Below are 23,298 nucleotides of genomic sequence, written 5' to 3'. Positions count from 1 at the left end.
CCAAAAAAATACAACCAAAAAAAGTATGCTCATCCTTCTTCTGCTCTTTCTTTCTCCATCTCTCTTGCTCATTCACATATGCAGGCATACACACACACATTCACGCATACACACACACACACACACACACACACACACACACACACACACACAAATAGGCATACACACAATCTCACTCACTTCCCTCACATCTGTCTTCTTCCTTTAACATAAAAATTGTTCCCTTACATTACCCTATTTCCATTGTTTAATGGATTTTAGCTGCAAATATAGCTTTGGTCCGCTGATTTCAAAACAAGATGTATACATGTATCACTCAAGCAAGAAATTTGTGTAGGTCAATGTCAGTGAAATGTGTTATACACATTATTTGTATACATATAGGTCAAGCCCATACGGCAATTAAGTATGTACAGGTTATTTATAGCTGATATTTATCAGTGCATCTAAGAGACAAAAGCAGAAGAGTTAGGAAAATCATATGCCAGGAGTCAAAGAACTAACAAACATGAGCTTTTAATCAAAAGTTTCAAAACAGCATTGGGGAGCCTGTTTGAAGAGATTGCCAATAACTCGTAGTACCTATTTTTCCACCTAGAGTTTGGTCTTGTTTCATCCAATTTCTTCATTAACACGGATTGTCGTAAAAATACCAAAGACTGGAAGTGCTGCTTATGACGTAGTCTCATCCGTATGAGTCAGTTCCATTGTATCATAGTTCAGGGGGGTTTTAGTCAGCCTAGTGTGATTCCTATGTAGGTCAAGGCCAGGGTTATGTAGGCTTGGATCCTGCGGAGACCTTGCTTTGAAGACATCGTGCCAGTTTCTGAAGACCAAACTTACTGTGGATGGAGAGACCAAAAAAATGGACACGTGTGACCTTTTGCATACATTTATGTACATCTTTTTGCATAATCATGTTTAACATTTTGCATATACTCGTATATACCTTTCTGAGTTCTCTTGTCTACTGTTTGGTTATTTTGGTTGTTGGTAAGTATTTTACTGTGCTCGCAACTATATAAGGTCATGCGCACGCAAGACACAGATAACATTTTCAGTGGTATACTTTTTGGCATATTCATGAAATATTTTTTACACGCCCATGTGCACTTCTTATGAAATTCATGTCTTCCTGTTGGATGCTCCTGTATATTTTCAACCACATTCAAGAAAACCAACCATGGAGGAGATAATAATTTAGAAATCATAAAGGCCAGTTAGATATTTAGCACATGAGGAGGGGGAGACAGACAGAAACAGAGAGAGAGAGAGAAAAAGAGAGAGAGAAAGAGAGAGAGAGAGACAGAGAGAGAGAGAGAGAGAGAGAGACAGAGACAGAGACAGAGATAGACAGAGAGACAGACAGAGAGACAGAAAGACCAACAGACAGACGGACGGACAGAGAGATGGAGAGAAAGAGACAGGGGTTCTGGCGGGAGGTGATACACCGTGGGAAAGTGGGCTGGGTCACCAACTTCTAGACTTGGTTCAACGACCTAATCCAAGACACAAGTTTCGGCCCCCATCTTGACTTCTTTCTCTGACCCAGTTCTGTAGTTGTTTTTTTTATGTTGTTTTTGTCTAAGATAAACTTCTCATTCCAAATCTCAATTCACTGTCTCAATCTTCTTTCAGGAGTTGCTATGCCATCCATATCTCTGATTAGATCTTGACATGCTTTTTCCTACGTGAGTGTGAGTATTTTTTAGTTTTAATACGAGTTTTAAAATGTGGCATCAGTAGTCTAGTGGTTAGGTTACCGGACTCGTAATGTTGCGGGTTTGGGGGTTCAAGCCTCAGGTCAGGCGTTATGTCCTTGAGAAAGACAGTTTACACAAATTTTCCTCACTTCACCCAGGTGGGAATGGGTACCTGGCAATAGACTGCGAAAGATCTCATCAGTATATTAGTGTTTTAGCACCTATAAATGGCAGCTTGCACTGTATGCTTCACAGAAAGTTGAGATTTGTTTCAGCATGCTATCAGGTCTGATGGGGTAAAAATATAGATTGTAAAGCACATAGAGCTAACTGTTGAGCAGATATTTTCTCTGTACAAAGGCTATCTGTTTTATTATTATTACTATTTTACCGCACTCAGAACACAAATAGGTCATATAAGTGCTGAACATTAGAGGTGTTTCTAGAGAGTAACATACAAAAAAAAAGAAGGAAGAGAGATAAAAATGATAGATGCAGGATAGGGCAAGAGGAGGAAACACCACCACAGCACCAGCCAGCCACCCACAGAGTGTGAGCGTAGTAGAAGTAAATAGTCTATCTCTACTGATACGTGGTTACAATCTCAATCAACGTCCTAATTCTCCAGTGATTTAAATGTTGATAACCCAGTGATATACATCTTCTCTTTCTTCTTCTAGTTCATCTTTAAATGGACACCTCAGTCTCTTGTGTGAAGGCTGCTGTTTTGCCACAGGTCCTCCAGGCTCCTGTAGAGATGTGTGTCTCCCTGCATACCGTAGCACCAATATTTCCCTGTGTAAGTGCTTTAACTCCTTATCTCCGGCAAGTTGCTTGAAGCAGATGTGCCCCTGGGCCACTGGCAGCAGATCAGGCACATTTGAAATCAAATTACTTTTCGTCAATTGACGAAAGCAGGCCTCTTTTACGAGGAGTTTGTTCATTATATGAAGCATTATCATTATCAAAAAAGGATCACTCGTTTTGATATAATTTCCCAATTTAGTGGTGTTTTCGTCAGTTTCAGATTTGGTACCACAAAAATGGGCCCTGGGGTCGTGGATTTACCCTGCTCAGAGATAAAGAATTAATCACTGTGAAGGCCTGCAATATCTTGCTAAATCTCTCTCTGTACCATCAGGTACATACGGTGGAGAGCAGTTTGAAACCACGTTTATCTGTCCCTGGCCACTTCCTCTAACCACAGCATGTCCAGGCCCTGGGTGATTGCCTCATACCTGGTAGTGCTTCTCTAACTTCCAGAAAGTCTACCTCTTCTTCTTCTCCCATTTAGTCTTCAGTGCTTCTGATTTGTGTATGATGGTACTAAACGTGCCGCAAAATTGTCTTTGGTCTGCTAATGACTGGACATATCCCTACCTTAAAATTACAAAGTGCTACCTGAATTTTTGGCTATTTTGAGATACTAAGGCCATGAGGCCAGAAACCGAATGTTCTATCTGATGGGGCAATCTTGTCTCTGGCACTCTCCTTGTTAATAGGTAGAATGATCTAAATCATCGTAAAGGGCATTGGTGCCCAGCACTAGGGCACACATATGTGAAATCACACACAAAAATAAGAGACCCACCTGGCCACCTTCCGACCGTGGTGGTGCAGTAACATCTCACACAAGATGTCCGACCCCTCGGCAGCACTTTCCACAAGGGAGAGAAGCGATTCCATTAGCCTCTGGATGCCCTCCGGGTAACTGTGCAGATCTGCATCTCCTGTTATTAAAAAAGCGATAGATAAGACAAGTTAAGATTAGATAAGATAAGATAAGATAAGATAAGATAAGATAAGATAAGATGACACTTTACTGTCCCACTGGGAAATATGACTCGGCTGTACAGGAACGGTAAAACACAAGTAGATACACATTGAATTTAATTTATATATTATACATGTGTTTTTACAAGTCCAGTACAATTAAGACAAAAATTTGAGTCCAATTGCTTTATACACTTGTTCAAACTAATTTCTTTCAGCAGTACTACATCAAATCTCGTTAAATGGCTTTAAAAATATAGCTTTAGCTCACCTACCATGACTCATTGCAGGAAAAAAAACGCGTCTGCATCTAAATAAATTGAGCAGCTAGCATAATATTTAGTTTAAGTAATAGTTTTATTTTGAATGGCACTTGTTATACAAATAGGTCATATAAGTTTGAAGATCAGAGGTTTTGACAGAGAGTAAAATACATAGAAAAGAAGCAGGACAGATAAGGATAATTCAATAGACGTTTGATAAGAAAGAAGGAACAAGGAAAATACCGAAAACGTCCCTGCAAATTGATCAAGTCTGTTTCAAAACAATGTATCGTAAAATCTATTTATAGATCAGCGTTTTTAAGACTGGAGGTCAACTTTGACGCATGAAGAGATGTAGCAACAATTCTAAAATTCTAGAAAACAAAGGAGGTAGAGAGACGAAACAAGGCGTTACAAAAAAATCTAACTGGTAAAATAGCATATTCATTTTACCACAGTCAGAGTGAACAAGCCACTTCTTTAGTTTGAGTAAGAGTTTTATAATTTGGCCATATAAATGCTGAAGATGAGAGGTGTTACTAGAGAGTAAAATACATAGTAAAGAAGGAGGAGAGATAAGGACAATAGATGTTTGATAGGAAAGAAGGAGCGAATTATATCCGAGCATCCGCCAATCACCCACAGAACCACTTCTAGTCCATTGGGATCAAAACAAATTTAATGAAGTGATACACTTATTAGAGAATATTGTGACAACAGGAAAGTTTGATGGAAAGAGAGGCAGAGGCAGACAGAGGGAAAAGATACTGGACAAGATGACAACATGGCTGGGAGCAGCAAGAACAACAGACACCATTGCTGCATTGAAAGACAGATGGAAGTGGAGGTCCATGATCACCCACGCCAGTCGGCAAGGCACCGGATGATGATGACACTTAAAAAGTAATAGCCCTCACCGTCAGACTCAGCGAGGAATGTAAGAAACTCTGGGATCATCAGTGACTTGACAAAAGCATCTTGAAGGTCCTCAACATCACGTATCAAAGTGCAGAGACCTGTAAAGAAACAACCAGACTTATTTTAAAAATTGTGAAAGAGAATGTTTTACGCCCCCAATCGACAATTTATATTAATCATGATGCGGGCTGATTTGACCATGCCTGTCCAGCCCACCCAGACTGAGAGGGATACAACATCCCAGCACATAGACGGTTGGTGATACCTGGTTTTTTAAAAAAAATCCACCTCAAATGGCATTCAAACTTATATCATGCTTATAATATATCATATAACTATGAATTTTCAACTGTAAGTTTACACTGCCCCGTTCTATATAGTCATAATATCTGTTTTGTAGAACAACGTTGCTTCAACAACTAGCAACACACAACAGATCTTAGTTCAAAAATGGCGCACATATTCGACAAAGCTTGAAGAATTGCTGTTTTGGAGTTTTTCGTTATTTGTGTTGATTTTCTAAAATCTACCTACTTCATCTGAAACCTAAAAAATATAGACAACATGCAATCTATGGAATATGAAAATATACGTGCTTTCAATTTAATGTATGGTGGTTCTAAATGTGCCGCAACATTGCCTTGGGTCTGCTAATATATCGTCACTGCGCTAGCGGCAAAATGGCACATCTAATTTTTTTGCTACTTTTGAGATAAAGGGAAGAAAACTGTTTAACTAGTTATCATTTAATAATAATAAAACTTGCCCTATACGTTTCTTTCCTTTGTGACTACCAGCGCATTTTTGTTTTGATTTTACCAAAAGATAGATATAATAATACAGAACAAAATAAAAATCTAGTTGCATTTTGGAACAACTCTGAGTCATGCCATTTCGCTAGCCCTGTGGCAATAATGTGTCAGCTGCCCTGTAAGGACGTGGAACTAGTCAGAAATATGTCGGTCAGGACAAACAGTGTTTTAGTGTTACTAAGTGTTTTGTTTAGTTTTAGTGGAAGTTTCACAGCCCTCGCAACTGCATAAGGTCATATGAGCGCCAGAAGATTAGAGCTGTTACAAGAGAGAAACAAACATAAAAAAGAAGAAGGGGAGATAAGGATGATAGATGTTTGACAGGAAAGAAGAAGCAAAAAAAAACCAGAGCACCCGCCAACCTCCCACTTACTAAGTGTTTACCGCACTTGCAACCAAATAAGGTCATAATATAGTGTAAAGCGCATAGAGCCTGCTGTTGAGCGGGAATATGCGCTATACAAAATATCTATTATTATTATTATTAAGTGCTGAAGATTAAAGTGTTACAAGAGAGTACCAAACACAAAAAAGAAGGAGGAGAGGGATGATAGATGTTTGACAGGAAAGAAGAAGCAAACCACACCAGAGCACTTGCCAACCACCCACAATACAATGTTTTAATCGATGTTTTTCCAGAGGCCAAAGTTCACACAGAATAACACCAAAACGGCAGTCAAAATATGATACAACATTGTGAAATCTTGAAAACCCCAAAAAGGAGACCACAGACATTGGGCAAGACGGTGTACTGCAATAGAGAATCACTACTGAAAACCATGGGCCAGAATTAGAAAGTTAAGAAAAATAGCTGGGTTGACATTTCTTGACTAAAAATCATAAAGAATCTCAAAGCACACCTTAGACACTCCCTACAAAAAAAATCCCAACGGAACAAAAGAAAACTCACTACACACACAAAAACAAACACTATGCACTTGCACAGATCAAAACCTCCTCCTCCTCCTCCTGCCCCCCCCTCCTCTCCCTCCCTCCCCCTCTCCCTCTCTCTTACATACACACGCACCCACACACATACTAACCCCAAAACACAAACATATACATTTTTCAGCAAGCCGCTCAAATGTAAGCCAAGAAAGTAGGATTTTCCAGGAGATAGAAAAAACTATGTCCTTCTTTTAACAATTTTTCCCACTTTAAGTATATTTTCTTGCCTTTTTCAACATTTGCCATTTGAATTTTGACAAATTATTTCTTGAGAACACACAACCGACACCACAAATTAAGAAACTGTGATAAAAAGAGTTTTCAAAATTTTGGGATTAGTACAATAGTACATGTGAACAGCTGGCCAACGATGCATTCTTCTCTCTCTCTCTCTCTCCAAAGGTCTAGAGTTCCTCTTTCTCTGTCTACGTTTTTTTTCTTCTCAAACCAGCTATTCTATATCAAAGTAAAATGTCCCAGCATCAGAACTATAGATATGAGAAGGGAGGAATGGCAAGACAACAACACCAATAACACACAGACTCTGTAAGGGGGTTCTTGTGGTCTAGAGGTTAAGGGTGTTCGCCTTTCATTCAACAAGTCTCGGGTTCGAAACCCCACTGTGAAAAAAAAATTTTCTTCTCTAATATGTTCTCCTTTCACCTCCTTTCCTGCTCTCATACCATGTTCTGTCATCTGCTTTCATCTCCACTTTCTGCCCCCTGCCTCTGAGTTCTTGATGCTTTCTGTTGCCTTTCTACTGCTTCTCCCTGGCTCCCTCTTACTGCTGTCTTTCAGCCACACCCCTGATCTTAGGGTAGGTAAGATCTATCACCTAGCCTTCTCGGACAAGGGCGAAAAATCCCGGAGGTCCCGTGTGCAAGTTGCACACTTAAAAGATCCCTTAGTGGTCCTAAAATAGATAAGAGTAGGCTCCAGCTGCCACCCGGGCAAAATTCAAAATAAATTCCTACTAAACTGATCATGCTTAATGTGTCCCTTGCGCTTATGACCGTATGCAGTTGCCAGCACCGTAAAACACTTACCAAACAAACAAACAAACAGACTCGGAGAAGCACACTGACCTGCCACAGTGCCGCACCACGCGTCCTCTATGAGCGGCCACATGTCTCGGCTCTCGCGTACGATCTGCAGCACCAACGCCTGTTGTCGCCTACTTTGGCGGATTGCGTAGAAAGAGGCTAGGTACTCCACGACAGCACGGAAAAATCTGGATTGTGAATGCTTCAGTCTTGACAGAGAGGAATTTCCTGTTCGGAAAAAAAAAAGTAAGAAAAGACATGTGTTACAAAAATTGTGTTTATATTTTGGAGACATTTTGTATACAGTATAACACAGACAGCTCAAACTAGTCGGGACCAGCGTCGGTAGTTCGAGGGATACTTTACAAAGATAAAAGAAGAAGAAAATACAGGACTGCAGGTACATATCGAAGGATATGTGATTTCAAGTCTTCTGTGTTCAACCTATCCATGTTATACTGTAGACTGATGGTCTAAGACAGAGGTTCTCAACTTTTTGCAACTTAACACCCATATCTGACAGCACAAAAATTTCTGAGAGTCTCCTTCCATGTAGGAGGAACAAAACACCCACACTCGGACCCTGGTCAAAACCCAACCCAAAAACCCCACTGGAAGATGATGGCGTACATTACCAAAACATGAACTCAATTAAAAAATACAAGTAAAATAATCTACATTTTTATTGATCCCAGAAGGGGAATTTGGTTTACAGTAGCAAACATGCATACATACATACATGCACACACACACATACAAAAATACAAACACATATATAGATACATAAATACACAATATTACACCAATACAGAACAATTTCACAACCTTGTCATTGCCGGTTGCCACTGTGCACGCCCTGTTTAGGGTTGTCGTGTCTTGCTCAAGGACACATCCTAGTAACCACCCACTTAAACCCTGTGTCACCAATACTTGCCAGACATTACTTGAATCTGAACTCGCCAGAGGTAGTGAGGCACATACTAGGGCCTGGTGACTACAGTCGCCAACGGTACTGCAAGGGTTAAACCAAAGAAAGAAAAAATTGTTCAACTCACGTTTCTGTCCCCTCATCTGCAGCCGGTACGCGACAAGTGTCACTTCGATGAGCTTCAGGCACACCAGGGCTGGCGGGTGGGATAAACCCACTGAAACAACACACAATGAAGATGTCACTGAGGTTTGTATATGCATTAAAAATCATCATCATTTAAAACACATTTTTTATTTAAGTTTCGGAATGAATTTTACTGCACTTGCAACATAACTAGGTCATATTAGTGTCGAAAATTAGAGGTGTTACTGGAAAGTAACATACAAAGAAGAAAAGAGTAGAGAAGAAAACAGATGAGATAAGGGCAATAGAAGCTGGATAGGAAAGAAGAAGCATACCCCACAAGAGAACCTGCCAACCATCCACTTCACATACTGTTAAAGGATTGAACTGAAACATAGTAGCATAATATTTAATCTCATCTCGCTGTCAGAATCTTTTCATATTGCTCTCAGCTGACGATAGCCTTAATAAAAGTTTAAACATGCAAACAGAAAGCAATGTGGTAACATTAAAACATTACGACATTTATTTCTTTTGGACTGGCTCTAAATAGTAAACCAACTTACTCAGGATGGAAAGGGAGGCATTTAACTCAGTGTTCAAGGACACTGTCCCACATCACATAAAAAACACACATTTTACAGAAGAGACTTTTCTGTTAGTTTTTTTTTTATAGTAGAGGGTTTAACGGCGCCCGCAACTGCATAAGGTCATATGAGCGCCAAGAGGTGGGTGTCAACAGAGAAGTCTTTACAAGGAATCAGACTTAGACTGCTCACCTCTCTAGCTTCAACAGCACAAGGTCTGCTTCAACTATCAAGGCACCCTGGAAATAGCAGGTCACAAGAGAGTGACAAACAAACAAAAGAAGTAGAGGAAAATGACATTAGTAAGGATCAGGAAAGAAAAAGCAGCAGTTCCCTGTAGTAGATCAGGCACAGATATGAGCATGACATGAATCAGCCCATTTACACTTCTACTATGCTTGAACGAGAAATGTCCCCCCTTTGGGAATGGCCTAAAGACACTACGGTCAGTGGCACTGCCCCGGGGGGTGACTTTTCTGTGAAACAGCATAAATTATCAATGACACACATATCAGCAACATAACTTACTCAGCTTGGGCAGTTAGGTATTTTATACAGTGTCAGTAACTTAACTTACCCATCCCCCCTCACCCCACCCCCACCAGGGCAGTGCTACTGACGGAAGTTGTCTTTAGGCCATTCCCAAAGACGGGATATTAACATGTTTTTGAGCACAGTAGAATTGTAAATGAGCTGATTCATCAATGTCATGCTCATACTGTGGCGGAACAACATAGGGGGGAACTGTGGCCTTTTTCTTTTCTCATCCTTACTATGGTCATTTTTCCTATACTTCTTTTGTATGTTTGTCACTCTCTTGTGAACTGCTATTTCCAGGGTGCCTCTATAGTCGAAGCGGACTTTGCGCTGTTGAGGCTAGAAAGGTGAGCAGAGTAAGCCTGATTCCGCGTTTGGACTTCTCTTTGACATCCACCCCTTGGCGCTCATATGACCTTATGTAGTTGCGAGCATCGTAAAACCTTACTATAACTAAACTAACTTACCCAGGTTGGGAACTGACAAGACAGAAATCTCAAACAGATTCTGAAAGCAGTCAAGCCTGGCAGCCGTGGCTGGTGCGTTGCTGTAGACTTGCTCCAACACACCCAGCGCGTTACGTGTTGTGCTCTGGGAAGGAAGGAACCAAGTTTTCGTTACAGAAAAAAAGGAAAGGAAGAAGAAGAAAAAAAACCCAAACCCCCACTGTGCAGTCAAAACTGTCCAATATGAACACCCATTGTCCAGGAAGAAAGAGTTTGTCTTAGACAGGTGAATGTCTGGGATAGTGTCATTATTATATAGAACACAATGCAAGGGGGAAGTCGGAAGTGGTCATTTGTACAGGTGATGGTCTTGGGCAGATGGCAGTTACAGCATGTTGGACTACATAGTTATAAACTGTAAATTACAGTTGTGTGTAAAACATAATGCACACACATTAAATAATCTACAGGGTAGAGCAAGTCAGAAAATGCTTAATATCAGACAAAAGTTTATCACACCGTAGCTGTTTTACAGGCACAACATTGTTGATTGCCGGAGTGTAAAGCGAAGTTTTATGAGCTAAGGTCATCTTGTCAAGTAGCAAAAATGACAGGATGAGTGGAAAATGTGTAGATTTGGCAGTGTCATCTCATGTAGTATTCGATAATATTTTGTATAAAGGTTGTAAAGGGGTGAAGGCAATAGAGGTTAATAAGGCGATTGCACCCTAGAAGATGCTAGTGTCAGAGTGTGTAGGGACAAAATCGATGTTCCACATGCTGTGACATCACCCTGTGTCTTGTCAGGTGATCAGTAGTCCCCTTTGTTAGACAGTAAATAATAAAAATAATAATAATAATAATATAATAATAATAATATGTAACATTTATATAGCGCATTTCCAAAAAAAAGTAGCTCAATGCGCTTTACATTGGAATACCCATTTTCGAAATTGAAATCTTTCTTACAACTTCCTTTCTTCTCATGCAATATATATTTATGCACACACACACACACACACACACACAATAAAATTAATGTTAACAGCTTATGAAGAACAGGCCTGAAGGAACAGAAAATTCTTAAGATGTCTTTTGAAGCTACCAAGTGATCTTGTTTGTCTTAGTTCCATGGGTAATCTGTTCCATATAAATGGACCAAGATAAATAAAATTAACACTGCAACCCATTCCAACTGAAAAACCCCCAAATAATTTGGCAAGTAAGAAAAGAAACAGGGAAACATACTGGCTGAGACAATTAACATTCTGAACAGCCTGATGCTGACAAGTGTACACAAAACAATACACGATGCTCACCTCGGGAAAGACTGTACTTTTGCTTTCCAGAAATTGCGATAGCGACTTCTCGATGAAATTCACAACTGTCTGGAAAGCGTCGCACTTGACCATGATCTGCAGCACCTCCTCGTGCTCCAACAGGAATGCGTAGGTTGGCAACAGAAAGCCTAGGACGTCATCAGCATTCGGGTGCCAATGTGGAGACACCTCAGAATTTTCCTCAGAGCCTCGTTTCTTTTTGGCTTTACCGATAAACGACAGCTGTCTTTGGTTAAGCAGAGCGGGTTTTAATTTCGCTGCCCTCAGAGTCTCTCGATAAACATTGAACTTTTCAAGACATTCAGCATCGAGTTCGACATTTACGACCTGTTGCGATCGCTTCTTTTTTCTTTGACCACTCGTTTCTTTTTGTGACCCATCACCGCTATTATGACCAGGATCATCGTTTACATCGCACTCCACATCTCCATTCAATAAGTGATGAGAATGGTCTGTTGTAGGCTTCACATTTACAGACTCCGAATTTTCTTGCTTTTCTGAGCTGTGAGAGAGGCTCAGCTGCTTAAAACCATCCTTCACATCAAGTGAATCAAAGGCACTCCCACCAGAATGCGAGGCGTCACCACTATTCTCACACTTAGATTTTTTTTCTGAGGCAGTTCTTGATGAAGACTTTTTCTCCCCTGAAGACACCATGGCCTCTGCTCGGGTCTTTTCCGCCTCCTCCTTCCCTCCATCTCTCTCTTCCTCTTCTTCCTCCTCCACCTCCTCCAACACTTCATTGATGACATTCATTCCCATCATCTTGATGTTGGCTAAAGCAGCTTGTGTTGCATTCTTCACTTCCATCTTCACATCGTCAGAATAGTCCACATTTTGACTGAAAATAAACAGGAGAAAGTAAATACCAACCAAGAAGCATTGTTTTCACAATGGGACACAAACAGCTTACAAAGTATTTTTTCTAAGTCTGTTGTGCTCGGGTCAAAAGCACATGTTAAAAACAGTCACACTTCCACATTGTAGTAGGTCATAGACATAGGTTTTTAGGTTTTTGTTTAGTTCAAGCAAGAGTTTTACGGCACTAGCAACACAAAATGGCCATTCAAGTTACTAGGCAGTAACATATAAAGAAAAGGAGGAGAGATAAGGACCACAGATGATTGATAGGAAAGAAGGAGCAAACCACACCAAAGCACCCGCCAACCATCCACTCAGACACAGTTATAGCAAAAGGTTGATGGCAATAGAAAAGATCCTCCTTAGTCTAGCTACGTCCTTCAGTTCATCCAGCTTCAGCAGGGTACTTGGCAATTAACAAATGTGGAACAAACACAAATGACAGGAGAACGTGTCCAACTGGGCATTAGCATTGAAAGGATAGAATTGACAAACGAAATTATTTGGAATGCCTGTGGTGAAAATAACTGTAGTCATTAGCACCTTCTCCTTCGAGGGGCAAGGGGGGCAGGGGGGGTAACAAAACTATAAAAAATTGCTACAACTTTTAACTAAACCATGTCCAAAAATAAAACGAAATATGCCATCAACTCATTTGATATCACATTACGAAACAAGGAGAATGACACTCGTTCGAACTCTCTATATAACTTAGCATTTTTTTATTATGGATGTTAAGGGGAGTTTTCTATGATCTCTATCTACTTGACTTGGTCCGTACCCCAAATGAGCATGAAGAGGTCCCGCATAGGGAGCAATCTCGAATGTCTTTAACAATTTATTGCCCCCTCATCTTGCCGGTTGGAGTTGTTTACCGCCCAGTTTCTTTGGATTTTCCCCCAAATATGATGGCAAAGTGTTAAAAGGATGTAAAAAATTATCATAAAACTATTTTATAAGATTGTCAGCAAAATCTGGCTGCAAGAATTCAACTTGTGCACAATAACAGCAAAACGCTCAGCGTAAAGATAACCCAGTGAGGATAAATGGGACACAAACTGACCAGAGAAGGTTGAAGAAGGGCAGCAACTCCAGCAGCTGTGGTGTGGGATCCTCGGTGATCTCTGTCAACATGGCCGCCAGAGTCCTCACTGACAGAAGAACCACCACATGATTCCTCGGCTGGGGACAGCAACAACGGTTGTTGTAGGCAAAAAGTAAAGACAATTTACTCTTATTTTGGGTAGCACAGGTTCAAACCATACACACACACACATGTACATCTATGCCCACACATACACACACACATATATACACTCACATGAACACCGACACACACATACACACACACATGTACATCCACGCCCACACATACACACACACATATATACACTCACATGAAGACCGACACACACAGATGTATGTATTCATTCATAATCAAGAGGCTCTGACAATTTTAGGACCTGTGACCTCAGAACATATCCCATACAAGAGCCATTGTAACACATAGTATATCATTCTATTTAACAGAAATGTAACAAACTTAGTGCAATTTCAAGAAACAAGACAGTCCGTCATGATGGCAGAGGAGGCTTTCCTGTATATCATCATGAGAACTGCTCTCACAGAACAAATAAAAGACTACCCCCCCTTCCTCCTCCACCCCCTCTCCCTCCTCCTCCACCCCTTCCCCCATCAACCACTGACCAGTTCCACCTCCTGATTGGCCACGCTGAACAAAAACTCCATCAGCGTCTGGCTGATGTCCACCAGCTTCCTGTACACAGCGATGATGGAGTCTGTGTCAGCACTGTCCTCATCATTCTCCGCCACAAACTGCACCACGTCGCAGATCAGCTTGTACACTTTGTCCATGGTAGGGTAACGCTCCATCGCCTGCAAGGTAAAAGAGCGAATCTTGAAGAACTAGATCATAATCAACAGCATGAAACCAACTTGCTACACAGTATTTGATCCACAGCACTAAACACAAGAGTTATTGCATTTAAAAAGAGCATGCTGGCTCCAACATACATACACAATACTCAAATACTAACAAACAAGTAAATAAACACAATCATACAAGCAAACACACAATTATACAACTCTCACACCAAGTTACATGCAAATGAACCTACTCCAACAATTCAATTACAAAGAACCAAACACACACACACACACACACACACACACACACACATACACATACAAACACGCAGACTCAGACACACACACACACACACACATACACATACAAACACGCAGACTCAGACACACACACACACACACACACACACAGATACAAACATACACACACAGACTCAGACACATACACACACACACAGATACAAACACACACATACACAAACTCAGACACATACACACACACACACACACACACAAAGACTCAAACATACACACACAAAGACTCAGACACAGACTCGGACACACACACACACACAGACTTAGACAAAGACACACCCACACACGCACAAACAAATAAACACACACACACATGCACACAAATACACAAACACTCACACACACACAAAACAAACACACACACACACAAAAACACATGCAGTCACTCACATTATCCAGGCTGATCCCATTCAACAACATGTACGTTTCCACGGACAGCCGTGACATACACACACACACACACACAAACACACAAAGACTCAAGACACACACACACACACACACCAAGACTCAGACACACACACACACACAAACATCCACACACACAGACTTAGACAAAGACACACACATACACGCACAAACAAACAAACACACACACTCACATTCTCCAGGCTGATCCCGTCCAACAACATGTACGTTTCCACCGACAGCCGGGCCACCACAGTCCGCAGCAAGGTCGAGTCTCCGGTCACGTCTGCTCGGAGCACACCGGCGCCAACCGCACTGACGAGCGCACAGGCCAGGAGGAGGAGGATTTCGCTCTGTTCCGGATCTGAGAGTGACAAGGAAGAGAATAAGCAAACCTAGCATTTACATCACCTGTTTCAATATTATGAATGCGTGAAAACAAACATCCGTTTTGCAACTCAGTGAAGAGGTGAAAAATAGGAGCAACTACTTATTACATAAACCAGAGCCACAAGTGCCCATGGTAACTGAATGCTATTAATTAGATATCTCCTTCTTCTTCTTCAGGTGTCAGATCTGGAGTAGACATTGAAGATCATGGTACCCGACTACTTCCTGCCGTCTGTCTTCTTGACTTCTTTGTTTGTGAATGATCAGAGTCAAACTGAGCTTAAAAGCAACCTCAATTAAAATTCCAACAACTTGTTCAACCCAAAATACACAGCTACCTTAAAAAGCATCATTGTGCATATCTGGCATACTTAATTTATGAGTAGCTAAAATTCTGGGAAGTGTTTTCCTATCTGTCTGTCACCTATGGCACACATCTGCAATCTTCACAACGCATTCATGGAGTATAAAACACAGTTGACAAACTTTTTCTGCCAGAGAGGCTTATTCTTACTTACTGAGTTTCAAGACCATCAGTTTCTTCACACACTGCGTTATCTTGACAACCCAAGCCACTGACTCATCTGCCTCCATCTGGAACAAGAAAGTGAATAAAACAGTGAGTCAAAAGACATTGAAGACTTTGTGTCGTGACACTTTCAACGAGACAATAACCCTCGCACTATGTGGGAGCCATCAAATTGAAATCAGGCTCTTGTCAAATAATGAAATCAAGGAAACAGGCATTTTTCCGCCAGTTTGGCAATTTTCATTGAATTTTTGTTTTAGACTCAACATCTTTCATGACTATATAACAACACATTTCCATGTTAATTTTAATTTTACAGAAAAGTGTTGATTAAAGGCACAAGATATTTACATTTTTAGTTTCCAAAGACTCTCAAGCTACTGAAGTTACAAAACTTTGGCGGCCATTGACTTGCTAATTTTACCTCTGAAAACAGTCGACCCCCACCTCGTTCAATCGAAAATATCTCAAATTCTATTCAAGGTAAATGGGTATTTTTTTTGCCTCAAAAGCAAGGCAAACGAACAAGCTGTCAGATGATACCAATAACTCTACACGCCCAGGTTAAAAATTGACGAGCACCAGATTCCACCACGTCGTGATGCATGTAATATATTATACATCTACAGTCGATCCTGCTCTAATGGCTACCCGTCTGAGACAATCAACTGTGCATACGACCACTTCCCACTTTGCACTTTTTTCTACATTATAATGTCACTGTCCAAGACATTCACTGGCCTAGGACAGTAGAACTTGTTGACAGCCACAATTTTTCAAGACTGCTCGGTAACCAGTTCTGTGGTTTGAAAAGGAGAGCACTTTGATCACTTGAGTAAGGTAGATACTTCCTTGAATATCTGTCTTCTTAGGAGAATAAATCACACACAATGCCCCATTTCTAAAGGATCTCCTCCGTGTAAAAAAAAAGTTCAAAGTATTTCAAAGAGAACACAACAGAAATTTTGTACATGTTTTATTTTAGAATTGCCTAGAACACTCACAAAAAAAAAGGTTTGGCGAAGACATTTAAAGCTTTTAATGCAAAAAGTACTAACATTTCTGGGCTGTAAAAAACAGATTTTCTAATGAACAGCTAGCAAAACTTTCGTTACGCTCACTAATAAAGCACGGACTTGATCACACAATAAACAAAGTTCTTTACCAAGCTCATGCCGCTGAGCAGAGAAGTGATAATCTTGGCATAACTGGACTTTTCTCGCAGGTCCTGAAAGACGAAAATTTGATCTAATTAGAATGTGTGAGATTGAAAAATCATGATCAATGATAAACATTTGGAAGACATTGAGAAAGACAATAGTATGAAATAAAGCACGAAGGAAATGACTTCTCACCCTTCAACAACCACCCAAGTCATCTCCGAGTGGACGAGATTGGAGCGGAGACAACAAAGAACTCACAGTTCTACAGATGGACACAGAGACAACCCAGAAAATGGGAGGAATGGGGTTGGGGGTTAGAGTGAGAGGAGGGCGGGAGGGGAAGGGGAGAACAAGGGGGTAAGAGACAGATTCATTCGTTTTTTTTGGGTGAAAATATAGATATTACACACAAAAAACTTTTTTAAACAGCCCCACAATAATTTCACATAAGTATAAAAAGAAACAAGAAAAAATCAAAATAAAAGAAAATAGAAACTCAAGAATACCCCCCTTTTCCATTCTAGAAAAAATAGTAGAATAAAATATTCCTCATGACTTTACTTTATAAAATCCTTTCCTTTGCATTAACTGTTATAATATACATATAATACATGTATTCCAACACACATTTGTCTGATAATAAACCACTATCTCAACACAGCAGAAAAAGGGAGCCCAAGACTTCACAAACATTATCATCCATTGCAGTGAAACATTGCTTTAAAAAAAAAGGTTACTAAATTTTAAAAGGCACACCATTACAATGTCTCCTCTGATGTGACAGGTGGACAGTAACAGGAAACTTACATTGGTCTGAACCAGGCTGTCCACGGCGAGAGACATGATGCTGTGGAACTTTTCTGACTTGCCCAAGAACACACCGTCTCCTCGGCTTTTGACTACAGAACTTAAGCTGGACAGAACAGAGACTTTTTTCTGACCTGGAAGTAAAAGCAAAAATTATATCTTAGGTAATATTTAACTGACAATAAGTGAGATGCTAAAGTAGGACCTTATGGATACAGAAAAAAAGACACAGACAAAGGTCTATCATTTGTGTAGAAAAACAGTTACAACCCATGGGCATCTAGTAAGGGAAAGACTCCATAGCATTTTTTTTTTCAATGACTTTTGATAGCAACAAACAAAAAAAAAGAATCCCCCCCCCCCCCCAAAAAAAAAACCCGACAAAAAAATCCCCCAACAAACAAACAAACCATGACGGTAAATCCTTCACTTAATCAACCTGTTGCAGGTTCTCCTCTGCTGTCAGCATTTTAAATCTTTTTAACTGAAGAAAGTTTTTCTAGGAGGTCAACATCTGACGACATCAGAGCTTTCCCCTCTTACACCCCCCCCCCCCCCCCCAAACAATTATATTTTCACTGACCATCACACAAACAATACTTGGGGGCTCTCGTGGCCTAGAGGTTAAGGTGTTGGCCTCTCATTCAAAGGTCCCGGGTTCGAATCCGGGTAGCGACCAAAAAATTTTCTTCTCTAAAATTGTCTCCTTTCACCTCCTTTCCTGCTCTCTAGCAATGTTCTGTTGTCTGCTTTCATTTCCACTTTCTGTCCCCACCCCCTCACCTCCTTTGCCCCCTCCTCTGGGCTCCTGACTCTTTCTGCAGCCTTTCTACTGCTACTCCTTGGCTCCTCCTTACTGCTGTCTTTCTGCCATACCCCTGATCTTCTGGTAGGAAAGATCTACACCTAGCCTTCTCGGACAAGGGCGAAAAATCTCGGAGGGCCCGTGTGCAAGTTGCGCACGTTAAAGATCCCTTGGTGGTCTAAAATCGATAAGAGTAGGCTTCGGCCGCCATCCGGGCAAAATTCAAAATTTCCTACCAACTGAAAATATTAGGTGTGTCCCGCGCGCTCATATGACCTATGCAGTTGCGAGCGCCGTAAAACGCTTTACAAAAACAAACAAAACAATACTTGGACCCATATGAAAAAAACCAACCAAACAAAGGCCCAAATAAAAACAAAAAAACATGGCACTTACAAACGGGGGACTCCACTAAGTCCAACAACAGAGGAACTGTGCCTCCCTGTGTAAGGAGGTCGATGCCTTTCTCGTGCTGAGCGAAGTGGGAGATGAAGTCGATGCAATCCTCACACATCTGTATTTGTAGGGAGTCTCGGCTCTTGTCATCAGATTTCCTCTCACTGAAGGGTAGAATCGAGATAAAAAAATTTTAAACAGCAAGAATAACATTACTGAGCTAAGGTGGAACATTTCACTTTCCTCATATATTAACTCTCAATCTACAAAGTATACTTCCATTTTTTTCATACATATAAGCATATAGCACCCACTTCTCGTAATGTATGCCTTTGGCACTCGATATGGGCATGAAAAAAATCCCCAGAATATCATAGCACATTCAGACATACACTTTGACAGACACATTATACAAAACCAAAGTTACTGTCCAAGCTAGTACACATTCTTCGAAGATCTTGTATGCCTTTCATAGTCCCATTATTCCTGGATTGCACTTTGGTGTATCTCTCCTTTGGACACACCAAGGAAGTCATGATCAGAAGGGAAGGGAGAGAAGTAGTTCTTGGACAATCTACTCCTTCTATGTCTACCACCCAGGCAAAGCAGTGATCATGCATAGTGCTTTATTTATCATCGATGTAATTGATGGGCAGCCGAAGGTAAAGATAGTAAAGACACAAAAGAAAGTTACATTGCTTCCTTTCACTCAGAGGGAAGCTTAAATTTCAATTTCTTCATTATACATTTCTGGTAGCAGTGTACGATGTTACTATAATATTGCTACGTGAAAAAAGCACAATGACATAAACAAAAACAAATTACTTCATAGAAGAAGAGATGACACCATTCACTTCTGGAAGGATCTCTTTCATTTCCGGAAGAACTGCCTGAAAAAAAAAAGACAAAAGAGAAAGTCAGAAAAGAGACATGCTCATCACACTATAATAATGTTTAATTAATTGTGAGGCGTTTCCATAACAAAAAGAAGCGTCACAGGATCAGAGAATATTTCTAAAATTAATGCACCCTGAGAAAAAACAACAACCCAGAAATAAATGTGACGCCCCCGTTCAAAAATAAAATAACTCCACTCTACTTTCAAAGAAAGAAAAGGCGTATTACCTTTCGCATGTATAAAATTGTTTGATTTTGGTTATATATTATAATATGAAGCCATCAAAAGAGAAAAATAAAATTACACATTCCCATACAGCATAATAATAATAATAATAATAATAATAATAATAATAATAATAATTTTAAAAATAACAAAAATGATAATAATAAAAATAATAATAATAATAATTTATTTTTTTTAATGATAATAATAATAATAATAATAACAACAACAAAAATGATAATAATAATAATAATAATAATAATAATAATAATAATAACAATGTCACTTATAACTCACCATACTGGGCTCCACAGACACGACAGACAAAACACTGAGGGCCATTGATTTGTACAAATCTCCGGGACATCCTGAGGGAACTGAGGCTGTAGAGAAAAGAAATCATCTCAGTTACGACGCAAATACAACTTAACAAACTAGTTAATCTTTTTCTGTAACACTATCAGCATTTGTGGGGTAGTATTTAGGCCCTTCACCATCACACACGCACAGGAGCCCCAAGTTTGATTCCAAAGCGGAGACAAATTTTTAAATTGGATATCTAAATCTTTCTACTGGAATACTGTTGTTGTATCTCTATCTATCAGCTCTGGTTGGCCTGACAGGCAGGGTAGGGAGCCTGTCCCCAATATGATCTTGTGCCAGTGGGGGCCTAAAAAAGGCTACGCAGATCTGTTGCGTAAATGTAGACAAGAGGACATGACCACCATAATAAAAAGGAGAAGATGGAGATGGATTGGACATGTCCAGAGAAGAGAACCAGACTCTATTGCGAAGACTGCCCTCCACTGAATACCCGAAGGACGTCACAAAAGGGGCAGACCCAAAGTGACCTGGAGACGCACAGTAGAGTCTGAAATGAAGTCCTGGAATCATTCGAGGGGAACGCAGACCAAGATGGCCCAAAACAGACAGAGCTGGAGATACTTTGCAGCTACCCTAAATGGGTAGTAAGTAAGTATAAAGTTTTATTTTTCTGTTGTAACACCTGTCCTGCAAATAAAGTTAGTGTCTATTTGATAGCCTCACAAAAAAACACAAAAGGAGAAAGCAATAAATGCCTTGCTTGGTTGGCTACATGATTCATAGTTGTGTGAGATTATTTAGTAAGGGAAAGCCGACGTTTGATGCACACCTTTGAGTGCCATACAACAACGGTACTACATCAAACAAAAGCTGACAATATATCAGAAGCAAAAGCCAAGTCGTAAGTCTAAAAAAAAATTTCTCAGCCACTATTATGCAAATGATCATTATAAATAGTCTTTGCAAAGTGTCATTTCAGAAGAAATTATATCATTTCTACATTACGCAAGATACAATCTAACTGAAAAGTAGCAACATTTCTTACGCATCTCTGTTCTTCAAAACATTCACTCTTTCACATTTGAATGTGAATGTTAACTGATAACTAATTAGCAAACTCAATAATACCTTTGTATGAACAAGTAAAAACATAAAACAAACCAAATGAAAAAGGGATACTAAATTATTGTCATACTTGTCCTGATGAGTCTTGCAAGGAAATCACATCCCATAGCTTGTAGAATCTTCACACGATCTGCATCAGTGAAGGAATTTGAATGTACACACTCTGCAATCTGCAATATATGAAGAAAAATGCAAGATATAAATATAGGCCACCTCTATTCTCACCCGGGATGAGAATAGTGCAGGCGAGTCTTTTGGCTATTCTCACCCGGTGCGCGTTCACCGTTATAGCCTAGATCTAGGCCAACAAATTTTGCGTTCACCCTAAACCACAGAATTCTACACTGCGATAACAGAAACATTGTAGAATTCTGTGCCGTGAACAAACGTTCCATTACAACTGTAGCCTAGCCTACTAAAAGCGTACAATTTTGTCTGTGGGCAGTGGAGAGAGAGAAAGATAGAGAGAGAGGAGTAGCGCGAGAACTTACGGTCAAAACAAAATGGCGACCCGCGTAGTTCGGCTCGATTCGAAAAGTTAAATAGCTGTAGCATCTTTGTAGACAACCAAATTAATTTACTTTTGTGTTTTAACATCATTTTTTAACTTTGTTTTGGTCAATTTGATCGTCCACACCGATAGACAGTATTCAGAAAGAGACAGAGAGAGAGAGATAGGGGAGGAGTAGATCTTGCGAGAACTTCCGGGCAAAAAAAAATGGCGACCCGCGTAGTTCGGCTCGATTCGAACAGTGAAATAGCCATAGCATCTTTGAAGACGATCAAATTAGCTTACTTTTGTGCTATAACGTAAATTTTTCTTGGCTTTTATCAATTGGATCATCCACACCGATAGACAGTATTCCAAAATGAGGAAAAGCAGGTCTTGTTTCGCACCGGGTGAGAATAGCCTACGCTGGCAATTCTCACCCGGGGTGAGAGGTAGATCGTTTTTCTATTCTCACCCCGGATGAGAATAGCCACTTCCATAAAAATATTAAAATATGACATTTAGACAAGTTCAGCTAAGAAGGAAAATATGAAGATTTCAAATATTCTCATCACAATCAAAGTAGTGTTCATGAAGATCTAAATCTAGATCTACATGATTCATTAACCACAAGAAAAAAAAGTTGATAATATCTACCTGCAAGGCAAAGTGCAATCTGACAATGCACTTTAAAAACGTAACTTATACTCAGGGGACATTGCCCATTTGAGTTGAGGAGAGAGAGAGAGAGAGAGAGAGAGAGAGAGAGAGAGAGAGGGAGAGAGAGAGAGAGAGAGAGAGAGAGGGAGAGCAACCAAACTCATCAACTGAACTGTAATACTTTAAATAGTTATATTTTGTAAAGATTCTAGATCTGAATAATCATCAATTCAAAAAACAGACTTTAAAATAAAGATCAAATTCTAATTCCATTTTTGTTAAATCACAGGAGTGGTAAATTAATTTACCTGTGGTTAGTAGTGTCATTGTTTACACTGGTTACAATACATAAATCGTTCGACATGACGCTTCGACTTCGTTTGAAAACTTACCTCCACTACAGCCATAAACTTATCATTATCGGACTTTGCAGACTGTAGAATTGACATACAGTCTTCTAGGACTATTTGTGACGATTCTTTTCGCTTTTGTTCTGCGTGTGCTGCATACATTTTGCATTCTAGTTTGCCGACAAACTTGATACAACTTTCTGTTTGTCACCAAGAAGCTCGTGTTGGAGCTCGTTTACGA

The 23,298-nt window shown here is 40.0% G+C and overlaps 1 protein-coding gene across 1 annotated transcript; it reads right to left on the bottom strand.

The window, feature by feature from the left end:
* Positions 1 to 95: 95 nt before the first annotated feature.
* LOC101853229 lies at positions 96 to 23,294 on the bottom strand. Its single transcript, XM_005095516.3, has 18 exons — positions 23,100 to 23,294; positions 21,628 to 21,727; positions 20,406 to 20,491; positions 19,811 to 19,875; positions 18,986 to 19,149; positions 17,785 to 17,918; positions 16,980 to 17,042; positions 15,804 to 15,879; positions 15,090 to 15,259; positions 13,993 to 14,181; positions 13,349 to 13,467; positions 11,404 to 12,265; positions 10,106 to 10,229; positions 8,516 to 8,605; positions 7,503 to 7,688; positions 4,657 to 4,755; positions 3,295 to 3,433; positions 96 to 842 (listed from the first exon to the last, which is right to left on the bottom strand). Exons 1-18 carry the CDS (start codon positions 23,217 to 23,219, stop codon positions 773 to 775), a joined length of 2,856 nt encoding a protein of 951 aa, XP_005095573.1. The 5' UTR covers positions 23,220 to 23,294; the 3' UTR covers positions 96 to 772.
* Between the last annotated feature and the right edge of the window lie 4 nt (positions 23,295 to 23,298).

The sequence above is a fragment of the Aplysia californica genome, unplaced genomic scaffold (assembly GCF_000002075.1).
Source record: "Aplysia californica isolate F4 #8 unplaced genomic scaffold, AplCal3.0 scaffold00105, whole genome shotgun sequence".
In the NCBI taxonomy this organism is placed as follows: Eukaryota; Metazoa; Mollusca; class Gastropoda; order Aplysiida; family Aplysiidae; genus Aplysia; species Aplysia californica.
This window is presented reverse-complemented; position numbering and strand designations above follow the sequence as displayed.